Source organism: Brassica oleracea, chromosome C7 (assembly GCF_000695525.1).
Source record: "Brassica oleracea var. oleracea cultivar TO1000 chromosome C7, BOL, whole genome shotgun sequence".
Taxonomy (NCBI): domain Eukaryota; kingdom Viridiplantae; phylum Streptophyta; class Magnoliopsida; order Brassicales; family Brassicaceae; genus Brassica; species Brassica oleracea.
Genome location: NC_027754.1, coordinates 40668560 through 40680596, shown reverse-complemented (window position 1 = coordinate 40680596; position 12037 = coordinate 40668560). Strand labels below are relative to the sequence as shown.

The 12037-nt window shown below is 37.0% G+C and overlaps 3 protein-coding genes across 4 annotated transcripts in view; 1 reads left to right on the top strand and 2 right to left on the bottom strand.

The window, feature by feature from the left end:
- LOC106304680 (uncharacterized membrane protein At4g09580-like) overlaps window positions 1–2232 on the bottom strand; it is a 6638-nt gene extending 4406 nt beyond the window's left edge. Inside the window, exons 1-2 of the mRNA XM_013741077.1 lie at window positions 1957–2232; window positions 1567–1837 (exon numbers count right to left, since the gene is read on the bottom strand). Of these exons, the coding sequence (XP_013596531.1) occupies window positions 1567–1837; window positions 1957–2198 (513 nt within the window). The 5' untranslated portion in view covers window positions 2199–2232. The remainder of the gene's footprint in view (window positions 1–1566; window positions 1838–1956) is intronic.
- A 3101-nt stretch (window positions 2233–5333) lies between these two features.
- On the bottom strand, window positions 5334–6749 carry LOC106305047. Of its 2 annotated transcripts, XM_013741427.1 has the most exons (3): window positions 6544–6749; window positions 5538–6059; window positions 5334–5452 (listed from the first exon to the last, which is right to left on the bottom strand). In XM_013741427.1, exons 2-3 carry the CDS (start codon window positions 6046–6048, stop codon window positions 5433–5435), a joined length of 531 nt encoding a protein of 176 aa, XP_013596881.1. In that variant the 5' UTR covers window positions 6049–6059; window positions 6544–6749; the 3' UTR covers window positions 5334–5432. The 2 variants fall into 2 exon arrangements, with proteins under 2 accessions (XP_013596881.1, XP_013596880.1); XM_013741426.1 differs by having other exon boundaries at window positions 5427–6059.
- Window positions 6750–9952: 3203 nt separating this feature from the next.
- LOC106303297 (uncharacterized protein At4g02000-like) lies at window positions 9953–10786 on the top strand. Its single transcript, XM_013739608.1, has one exon. It carries the CDS (start codon window positions 9953–9955, stop codon window positions 10784–10786), a length of 834 nt encoding a protein of 277 aa, XP_013595062.1.
- Window positions 10787–12037: the final 1251 nt, after the last annotated feature.

The following is a 12037-nucleotide window of genomic DNA, read 5'->3' as shown; positions in this document are numbered from 1 at the left end:
TGCTACAGATTTTCGAAATTGACAATGGTCTGGTCATAAGAAATAAATTAGATACAAATGATGTAGTAAGCAGCATATGGATCACTGGATAAGATGAAAAAACAGCTTCGTTCCTAAGCTGATTCATGGACTGAAACATAAAGCAACTGCATATAGTATGTAAAAGAAATTGATCACGCATGATCATTGATCTTGGAGTTGTATAAAAGACAATCCAATACAGTCCATATATTTGAAATTCCTTGTGATTATACTAAACCTAAAAGAGGTTAGTAGGCATAGAATAAATCTATGTGGATGTCCGACCAAAAGCGTTCGGTCCCGGCCCTTCAACTAAAGATGTCCGACTCTGTCCATCTAAGGGCGTCCGGCTCTTCAGCAAAGAACGTCTGGCTCTTCTGCTAGAAGCGTCCGGCTTTTAAGATTAAAAGACGTCTGGCTCTTCTTCTTGATCACGGGCTAGTAAAGACAAAGGATCAACCGGATACAAATGTATTGTAATCCTTAAGCTTGTGAAAGCCGAGATCTATGACCTAATAATATATATTTCAGTGTGTGATATAATCCACAGCAACAGAGGTCATGAGACACCATCAAGAGATGGATAAAGGACTACAATGTCCGAGATAGATATGGTACTGCCTAAAGGCAAAGAAATCGATGACCACATCCATGAGAGTGTTCGACCGCAAAGCCATAATAAGAGATTATAAACTCACAGCAAAGATCATTGATCTTGAACACTCATGAGACAAGTAGTGGACATGTATAGAAAAGATATATGACCCAGACATGGATCGGCCAGACAGATACATAGGTTCATGATAACCATGTCTAGTACATTGTCCATAAGTACTTGGTTTATCCGACCATAGTAAAGAGTTAAGAGTAGACGATCACGTCTAGACTATGGACACATGCAAACTCTATTTGCAAAGACCCAATAGTGATCCCCGAGAACAATATGGTTCACATTATTTAGCACACATGCTTTACCGGGACACTCGATGTCAAGAGACATGAGAAACGACCTAAGAGGTCAAAGTGGTCTAGATACGGCTTAGTAATGAACTTGGCCGATTATTCCCTTCCTACATATACAGGAAATATCACGCACCAGATGCGTAGAATGTAGAAACCTACACTGAGGTTCACATCAGGGGAGTAGTGCGTGTTGTACTATTTTTCCTTCATTATGGTTTTGTCCCACTGGGTTTTCCTGATAAGGTTTTAATGATGCAACATGAAGCGTACTACAAATCATGTATGGTTATGGCATCCAAGGGGGAGTGTTATAAATCATGGAGTGGATTGCCATTAACCAGGCCCGGCCCAAGACCGGCCCAATACCTAGAAGATGGAGAGATGACCGAAGCCCTAGAAAGAGGAGAGAGAGAGCCGACTTCAAGAGAGAGAGAGGCGGCCACAAAGCTTGGAGAAAAGGAAACTCTTTCCTTTTCTTAATAGATGTAATCATTTCATTATTATGTATTAGTAGTTTTCCTAATCCTAATTAGGACAGACAAAAACATTTTTGTCTTTTCTTGCTTTTTTTTTTTTCCAAACCTGATCTTGGAAGAAGACGAGCTTGTCGGGCCAAAGCGAGAAAATCAAAGGTCTACCAATGAGCTTAGAGAGTAAGAAGCAAGAGGAAGCACCAGCTGTTGCAGTGGAGACAACAAGAGCCATTCCTTTGAAAACTCCAAAGAGAGCACCAGCAAGCAAAGACATGAACACAGTTCCAGGAATCATGAATGTCTGCATAAACACATACACCAAAGAATATCCGACAAGAACTTGAACTGTGTAATCACTTGTGTAAATCTCCAGGTTATCTCTGCGACACACAAAAGCTCTAAGATGTTAAAAATCATTCATCCATTGATTCTATAGATTTGCAATTTCTATAAAATAAACACAGAAGCAATCAAATTATAGAAACGTTTAAAAATTGACCTGAGGATCTGAAGGTCATGGAGATTACGAGGTAGCTTGAGGAAGCTGTAATCAGATTGAGGCATTGTGAGATAAACGCAAACAAGGCCAATGAGAAACCCCAGAACGACGCCGGAAGCTGCCGTGACCTCCCAAAAGCTCAGAGAATATCTCGGAGTCACCGATTTCGTAGGTGTCGGCGGATTAACGTCGCATATTGTTGTTTCTCCTCCTCCTCCTCCTCTTCCTCCTCCTCTCTCCATCTCTCTCTCCTCAAACGATCGGGTCGAAAAGAGAGAGAAGAGGAAGGAGAAGAGAAAGGGAATATTCGAATTTTGAGTTCGAAGGATTTGTTTTGATTTATGTTAATCGAATTAAAAATAACACAAGCTGATTTTATTAAAATTACTTGTGGCCCTAAAATTCTCGTCGTTTACAAGTTTTAGCCCCAAGATTTATATATAAACGTGCATATCGTATAGTATACCCTAATCATTATAATCTCGTATTTTGTTAATTTTATTTACTTGGGAAATAAACAAAAAAAAATTGTTGCTAGTGAAATATCATAGATGAACGTATGAGTTTATTTTAGATTACGTAAGTATTAGGCAGACAAAATGGAAATTGAGACGTCCCGTCAAGCAAAATGGGGAAGGATCAAGCAGAAGAATAAATGGAACTTAAAATAAAAAAAAAACTCTTTGCCCCAAAAAAAAAAGAAAAAGAAAAAACTCTTTCTAAATATTTTCTTAAACTCCTCCTAAAATCAAATTATATATACAAATATATGTGCTGGTTTGAAAACTATGACTACTAATCTTGTTGGTATAATCAACATTAAGGTAACTTTAAATATTTATTCGAAAAATTCTTGGGTTCACTCCCTAAGGTTCACCATCCAATAGTGTTTAATTATTTGATATTTGATATCTTTTAAAAAAGGAAATAAAATTGAATATCCAAATTAGATTATATTTTTAAAATAAAATAATAAAAATACATAAAAATAATTACAAAAAATAAATTAATTAATATTGTTAAGTCTTCAGCAAAATACTAAACCCTATACCCTAAATACTAAACCCTAAACCCTAAACGTTAAACTTTAAACTTTGGATAAACTCTAAACCGTTGAAAAATCTTAAACCCTAAATCGTACATTAAAAACTAAATTTTAATAACACTAAACCCTAAATCCTAATCATTAAACTCTAAACCCTTGGGTAAACTCTGAATCCTTGGGTAAACCTCTGAACTCTTGGATAAATCATAAACTCTAGGTTTAATTTTAAATATTTTTGATTTTAGAGTTTATGATTTATCCAAGAGTTCAGGGTTTATCCAAGGGTTTAGGATTTAGTGATTAGGGTTTAGAGTTTAGGGTTATTAAGATTTAGTTAAATTTTTCAATGGTTTACGGTTTATCCAAGATTTAAGGTTTATAATTTAGGGTTTGGAGTTTAGGATTTAGAGTATAAGATTTAGTATTTTGCTAACGGTTTAACAATATTTATTTATTTTTTTTGTAACTATTTTTATGTATTTTTATTGTCTTATTTTTAAAATATAATTTTATTTGGAAATTCAATTTTGTTTCATTTTTTTAAAGATATCAAATATCAAATATTCAAACACTATTGGTCGGTGAATCTAGAGGTTATTTCTCTATTTATTCGCTTGCTGTGATTATAAACAATAAATCCATAATCAATCTCGATTTAATAATCGATAGTGTAGTGCTTTGGCCACGGAGTATGGAAGATGGCACGTTTAAAAAGGGTTATTGACATGTGCCCTTTAATTTGTAGATGCCTATGTTGCTTCACGACAAAAGTAGTTTACATTGATACACGAAGATAATTCTATACTTAATTAAGAAATTCATTTCATTATATTCGTTTCTGTCCATTTTTTTCCCTATCAATCCGGTCAGTCAAGTTACCCCTAATCATTATCTCATAGCCGTTAATTTGTCAAAGTTAATCCATTTCCAAACTAAACTGTCGTTACTATTTAGATCATACGCAAGTATACACTATGCATTAACCCACTAACCCTTATATGTACAAACCTAGAGTTGCCTCTGAAACATCGTCTTGCTAGTGTCGATGATTTTGAAGAAAGAAACATTAAAAAAGATCGGGAGGGACAAATGCATGACAAGGTGAGACAATTGTTGACAAAACGCATCGTATGCGTTGTCCTAGCCGCGAGAGAGGCTTTCACTTTGTTAAGAACCTCTGAGTCAGGCTTAAGCTTGTAGACTCTCTGGAGGAGTTGGCAGGTCAGGATGTATATATCCACCTGGTAAAGATTTTTACAAACTGAAAAGAAAGAATAAACAGTTAGTGAGAAGGCATTTTTGGTCATCTAAATTTTATTCATATAGAACTTGAGGAATAACCTTACAAGTTACAACCCTAAGTCAAATAGTAATGGTAATCAAATACCAAAACAGAAACAAACATAAACAACTTAAATTCTGTAGACGGAAATTAATCTAAACCTGCAAGCGAGCCGTGCCTCCTGAGAAAAAAACCACAAGAGCCTTAAGAGCACCATTAACCCTAGCACTCCATTTGGGGTGCTTAATTTATTTTTATTTTTTTTTGGTTTTTTTCTGATTTTTAGAAAAGAAAATATTTAAAAACGAACCAATAGCGGGCCGCCACGTATCAGTGGGGCCCGCGAAACAGTGCTAGCACCGGTGCTTAATTAAGCACAATAAGCACAATAAGCACATGTGCTTAGTTTTTGTGTGGATTTCATCCACTATTATATTAATTTTTTGATAAACACCTCCCTCTAAACACTTCCATTAATCATGCTCTAAGCCCCCTACCTTTAAATCAAAATTTAAGACCCCACTTATATAGACAAGATATTAGTTCACAAGTGTTATCTATGCTTGCATTCAGATTTGTATTATATGGAGTTTGCTTATTCGATATTTTTTTTCTCTACATTTTAGTTTAGACTCTCTTTTTGAAAATTTTAATTATAAACATTCACTATTTCTACCACTTTAGTTGTTTGTACGTACCTTTGCCGACTTATGTCTCGTTCCGCTGTATTTCAAACGTTTTCTTTTAATCTTTAGAAGACCAAAAAAAACACATAAAAAACTCATGAAAACCCATTAAAAACTGCCGTAGGACACCTGCAATGGTGTTACTCTTAATTGAGTCTTTAGCAACATAAAACTAATTTTTTTTTGAATAGTTAAGGATCTTCATACTTTTGTTATGTCTAATGGTGTACTTCAATTTGAAGTTCATAGAAATAAAAAAATAATTTATTTTTTTAAAAGTGAAAATTTTATTTTTATTTATTCCATGATTAAATAAAAAGATAAAATATTTATTATTTTTCAATCACCAAATTTGTTCCAAATATTTTCAATTAAATCATTTTTCAATCGTTGATGTTAACGCTTATCGTGAACATCTTCCCGAATGCCGAGCATATTAGCGATATTTGTAGGCCTGTCGCTTTTACTTCTTTGAAGCTCTTCCTGTAACAACATGAGATCAAACAGTCACAATTTTTTTAACAAAAATGCATAAAGACCAACCCAAAAGCACAAGAGAGTAACTTACCAGACAGATACATGACCGCCAAACCTAAAAAAACTACTGCAGGGACCACTAGACAAACTTCCATTGCAAAGGCATTTGTATTAAGCCCCAATTTTTTCTTAGATAACTCACAGACAATCTTCTGTAGCTTTACCAGCTTCTGCTCACACTCAAAACCTTGATCCTTAAGCTGCCTAAGTTGTGTCTGAAACTCACGCATCTCCTCCGTAATAGCCACGTCCCACCATTTCCAAATGTGGCAGTCCCCATCATCGACATTTGGGCAGGTGAAGTACCTTCTCCCTGGATCTTTAGCCATGGAAGATATTGCACCAACAGGGTCACCACCACAGTAGCATATCCTCGGGATTCCTTCATCACACTCGGGTTGAGGTTGGTATTGAAGCGGCTCAGCAATATGGTAGTTACTCTCAGCTTCATCCCCGTACAGTTCAGCTTCAGCTTGAATAAGTGAGGTTATGTCGTACTCATCTGATGAAGAAGACTGGCTGTATGAATAATCTTGTCCCATTCTTCGTAAACCTGAAATAAATCATGTAACCGAAATCAATTGAAACAAGCATTTGAATGAACATATAATCTACATGACTCTTAAGTACATTCAACTTCTTTGAAACCAATAAGTACAAAACGCTAGTAACAAGTGCTAAAATGGGATTGAAAACCAAAATTGTTATCAAAGCCTAACTACAAATGACCTTAAACCCCAAATCGAGTGAAAAAAAAAATTTGAAACCCCAATATCGTTATCTAACCCGGTCGATTGAAAACACAAAACCCCAACCGATTGAGAGGAAAACAACATCGAACGTAATCAAACCCTAACTTAAACCCCAAATCGACTGGAAAAAAATTCTTCGAAACCCTAATTTCAAAAAAAAAAATTGAATCCCCAAAATCGTTATCAAACCCGTCGATTGAAAACACAAAACCAAACCGATTGAGAGGAAAACAACATCGAACCTAATCCTAATCCATAAGTCTGCAAGAGAATCGGAAGATTTACCTTGGTCTCGGGACGGATCGAAATCGCCAAAAATCGCCTTTCGTCGAGAGCTATTTTTTTTTCTCGGCTTCGGTCGCAAATGTTTTAATTTTTTTTTTGATAGAGCAAAGACGAAAACCGACCGGACCACTCAGGTTATGACACGTCGCTAAGGATCAAATCCGTTCAATCCTTAGTTACGGACTAATCCTTCCCTTTCTCGGCTCGTATATTATTTTGATAATGCGACGGACTCGTTAAGGATCACGCACGGACCGCGTTGCGGATGGTCCTAGGTTTCCTAAAGCGTTCGCGTGACATTGCCTGCAAGAATTCATAATTTTGGTAAATGTTGATGATGTCTTTCCATTATAGCATATCCTTCTTAATACGATGAGAGACTATCTCTCAATCCATTGTAACCAAAATTTCATAATATTTTAGTTTGCAACTCTTACGAAATTCGAAGTGATTAGACGGATATAATATTAAATTTTGATAGGTAAAACCACCCATATGTTTTTCCGTAAATCACTGAAAACAATTTTTTATTATATTATGATTGAGATGCGTTGCTTAGAAGATCTGGAACAAAAATAGATTTTTTTTCCCATAAAAATGGGGTTAAGTAAGCATGTATATGCATAACAAAAATGAGGGGTGACAATTAGTTCTTTCATGTGCTAACTATATTTTATTTATCTACTTATTGCCGACAATCTTAACTCTCTTGTTCAACGTACTTATTACCGCCAAAGATAATTTTTAAAAATATGAATATAATTGTTTAATTACAAACTCATTACATCTTAGCAGTCTAGTAATTTCTTAAAACACGGTTGCACGTTACTCGTATTAAGGATGTTAAGAAAATAATGAAGATGTGTACAATAAAACATAATCCATGCGTATAATAAAATGCATATAGAACACCATACATGCTATATGTTGTTATAAAGACAAAATACTACTTATACACCAAGAAAAGCTTTGGTCATGCTTGACTACTCTGTACGCCACTAGCCATAGATTTCGTAACGAGATCGGTATATACTTGTGGCATACAGGGAGCCAGGCACGACTATAAGAGCACATACAAATATATAATATATTGTGTAGAAGATTTCTAAAAATGAATGTGGGATGGCTTATACGTCGGTAAAGAATACAGATGTGTTCGTAGTTCATTTGGGATTAGGAGAGAAGTGAAATCAGAGAAAAAATGGCGATTGTTCTTTAAGGATTTTTGCAGATAGGTGTAAGAGGAATGGTGGCACAAATATATAGAGGTGAAAAAATAAACTAAACTTTGCTACTACTTAAAATAATTTGAAAGATGGAACAAAAGTTGGATTGTGTAAGGCAAATATAAATAATTTTATAACTGAAAAAGTGAAAAGTACACTTTATCTTAACAAAAAATCATATTTTTGAATTGGACTTCCCGCAAAGAAAAATATACCTTATCTTAACAAAAAAAATCATATTGTTGGGTTGAGCTTTTTTTATTTACACGATTATTATATATAGAGACAGTGTAAGAGGGAAATCAATATGGATTCTCTTTTGTTAAAGGTATGAAAAAGACAGAGAGCGTGCAACACTTTGGGTTACTTTTATCCCCTGTTCTAAAAATCGGCCGCCTAGCCGTCTAAGCGCTACGCGTCACTTTTCCGCTCCGATTTATGCCAAATCGGTTTAAAAAATCAGATATCCGATTTTTTTCCGCCTAGACCGCCTAAATGACCGCCTAGCCGCCTAAATGACCGCCTAGCCGCCTAGGCGGCCGCCTAATTTTTTTTTTTTTTTTTTAAATTTTTTTTTTTTAGTTTTAATAATATTTTTATTTGTTTATTTGATCTAAAATTTTATAAATATCATTTATATTCATAATTTTGATGAAAATTACACTATATTAAATTTATATATTCCATTTGTGTGTTTTATACAATCATAAACATAAAAATGTATTAATGTTATACACAATTAAAGATTAGTTTTATAACATAGTAAACCATCTAAAAATTCCGCCCCGCATAATTTCCGATTAATCCCTGATTTTTTCTTTAGGCGCTAGGCCCAACCCGACCGCCCGACTAGCGCCTACCGCGTTCCAGAACAGGGCTTTTATCTAATTTAATCGTTTTCAAGTTGTTTCTGATACCTTTTTCATATATAATTCGTTTAAGAAATTTTCACACTATTATTAAAGATAAAAAGGAGACATAGAGTATTATACAAAAGAGTACGTACATCAGTCTTCTCATATTATAATATTATATGGGCCACGAATCATACCATCATTACATGTGCCTAACATTGACACTTCAGTCGAGACCTATTGGCTCTAGCATGCACGATATTATTCATTAGTCGGATCCCATCTGAATCATTCAAAATTAATAACAAATATTAGAAAGTATGAATAACATTCACTATTGAATTGAGACCTTATGTATTTGTTTTGACCCTCAGGTTTGAACCGTCTTTTAATGAAATAGACACTAGAACTCACATATTACAATTATGTTAGATGTCTCTTGGGTCACTCGTTTAATGTTTGATGTTTGTGAAGGATCATCAGAAATGTTCATGTTTGCTTAATGTTCGTTTTGAGTTTATTATGATTCAAAACTAACTGATAATGAGTTTATTGGTCCAAATCATTATATATTAGTGATTAGCTTATATTTCAATTGGTTAAGAATATTACTGTAATCAACCAGTGAAAATTAACTTGACGACACGTATAAAACTGACATCTCAAATAATATTATAGTGATTAGTGTTGATTTTTTTTTAAAAAAGACTTTCAACATAAAATTTTAACACTACTTTCCAAAATATAATAGTTTTTATCAAACATATTTCAAACCAAATCCTATTTCAAAACTGGTAATAATTTTTTCTTGACATTTTACTAGAGCCAACAATTGGAGCTTTAATCTATGTACATTTGAGTTCATTGTAAACTTTTTATTAAAAATCTATTGACATGAGTGGATTAACCTAATTCTCTTATAATATTATTCTTGGTCACATTAACCCGTAATTAGAATCTTGACACTTAACGGCTGATGTTAGGCTTCACATTTTTTTGAAGTGAAAGCCACATATAAAGAGATTAAACGCTCTCAGGCACATTACTCGAGGAGCAAAACCAAGGCTGGTTTTCTTCCTCTTTGGTCAACTCTGAGCTGTTTCTACCCTTCTGGTTTTGGTTTCCTACCCGGTTTTTTTCCTTTTAAGGCAAGTTTTTTCAAAAAGCTGATTTTGAGCGCGCAAATCACCACCCTGTAGCGGATCTCCGGCAAGCTTGGGTCGACAATGACTCCTCAAGCCACTGCTTCCACTACTCCCTGTTACTTGGAGCTGCTCGTGCTACCTCCACTTTCGATAACCAGATCTACAACCAAGGGACGACTGCAACATGGCTCCAAGACATCACTTCTCCTCGGACCACGAGAAGATGCAAGAACCCTTCTGCAAAGACCCTCCCCGCCGACGCATCAAAGCTCTGGAATTCGATACATATGCACTGATAAGGGACAACGCACTCACTGTGATAGGAAGAGTCACGAACCCCGCTGAACAACCGGTAGGAGCCCTTATTATAGCTTTGCCTAGGAAATGGGATCTTAAAGGTAGAGTCACGGGCTCAGATCTAGGTCACAATACCTTCCAGTTCCGTTTCGAGTTGGAAGAAGACCTGCAGAACGTACTCTCGGCCAGACCTTACCACTATGCCCACTGGATGGTCATACTACAACGGTGGGAGCCAGTCCTCTCGCCCCTCTTCCCTTCTCAAATTCTTTTTTGGATAACACTCCACGGTCTTCCCTTACACTACTGGCATGAGAGAATGATCTATGAGATAGGGCAAGATCTACGGACTTTGGAAGACTACTGTATAACAAAAACTTCAGCAAAGATAAGAGTCAGCGTGGACGCTCTAAACCCCCTTGTCAAAGAGGCACTCATTGAGTTTTCTGCTGGTGTAGAACTCCCAGTCTCACTGGAATATGATGGGCTTGAACTACACTGCTCCAACTACAACAGTCTTGCTTACCTAGCTAGGTTCTGCCCCCTCTCATCCAGATCTGAGGAGGTTAACTCCCACCCCAGACACAGAAAGGCAGCACGAAGTAACTCCTCTCCCCCAAGGCGTCCCAGACGCTCTGAAGAGTTGCAGACACAAGTGAACAGAAGGTTTGAAAAAAGACCAATCACCTCAGAAGAACCATTCCACCAGAGGCTTGATTGACACGAAAGACCCTTTGGAGATAGACTACCTCCTCCCGTTACACGACCCCAACTTTTAAGGAACAAACTCACACCCCGCCATGAGGGAAACAGACATGAATATGGAGAGCCTATTCAGCGTCATGCACAAAGAAGACCAACTTTATCACCCCCTACAAGGGATATGGCCCCAAAGAGTCGGCGTTTCTCTGATAGAATTGGCCAAAGTCAGAACCCCAACCTCCAGTGGAGAGAGCGAAGAAAGAGAAGCCTATCTCCAATAGCTTCAGCACGGGCAAATGAGACTAATCAGCTACAGACTCCTCTACATATCTCGTATGAAGCTAGACCTCTCCTGGAAAGAAACTTAGAGATCACCGACTACCCAGCTCAGGCGAAAATCCCATCCGCTGAGCAAGTTATGAATGACCTGATTGAGGTCACACACCAGTACACAGACGTTGATGACCCGATAGAAAGGGCTACGCGTATGCAAAGAGTGGCCCATGGAGAGGAATACAACTTAATGGCAACCACAGCTGCTAACATTATAGCAGCAGCGACCTCCAACCTCGTCAACTAAACATCAACGGAGCCCAGGCTTGACAACCAACATCTAACGGAGCCTAGAGCCACTGACATTCCTGAATCTTCAAACGCAAGGAATTCCCGAAGGAATCAGGGGACTAGAAGAGTCTCAGCTAGCCCACGCGTGTTCCTGGGAGCCAGTTCAGGTAGAAGACTACTATCTCAAGTGCATGCTGGCCCAGCAAGACATGGTTTTCCCCATGCTTCTCCCATTCAACAGAGACGCTCAGTTACTACGAGGTCAGGCACAACACACACACAACAGGAGAACCCTCATGATTTTCCCACGATCACCATCAGCTTCCTTAGTCGCCTTGAGCTGGAACTGTTGTGGTCTTGGGAATCCCATGACAGTCCAAAGGCTCAAGGACCTAAATAAAAAAAATTCCCCTGATATCATCTTTTTGCAAGAAACAAAAAATCATGAACAAACTGTGCTTAATGAAACGGAGGAACTTAACTTGGACCTTCATTACTTGGTCTATCCCCACAACCAAGGAGCAGGAGGCCTTGCGCTCTTCTGGAAGAACGATATTAACCTACAGGTACTATCTTCGAGTCATAACCATATCGACACTCTTATCATATTTAAAGATCACTCCTTCCATAGTACCTTCGTGTACGGTGCTCCGGAGATTGTAAAACACCAGGAAGTGTGGCAACTGCTCACTGACATCTCAGAAAC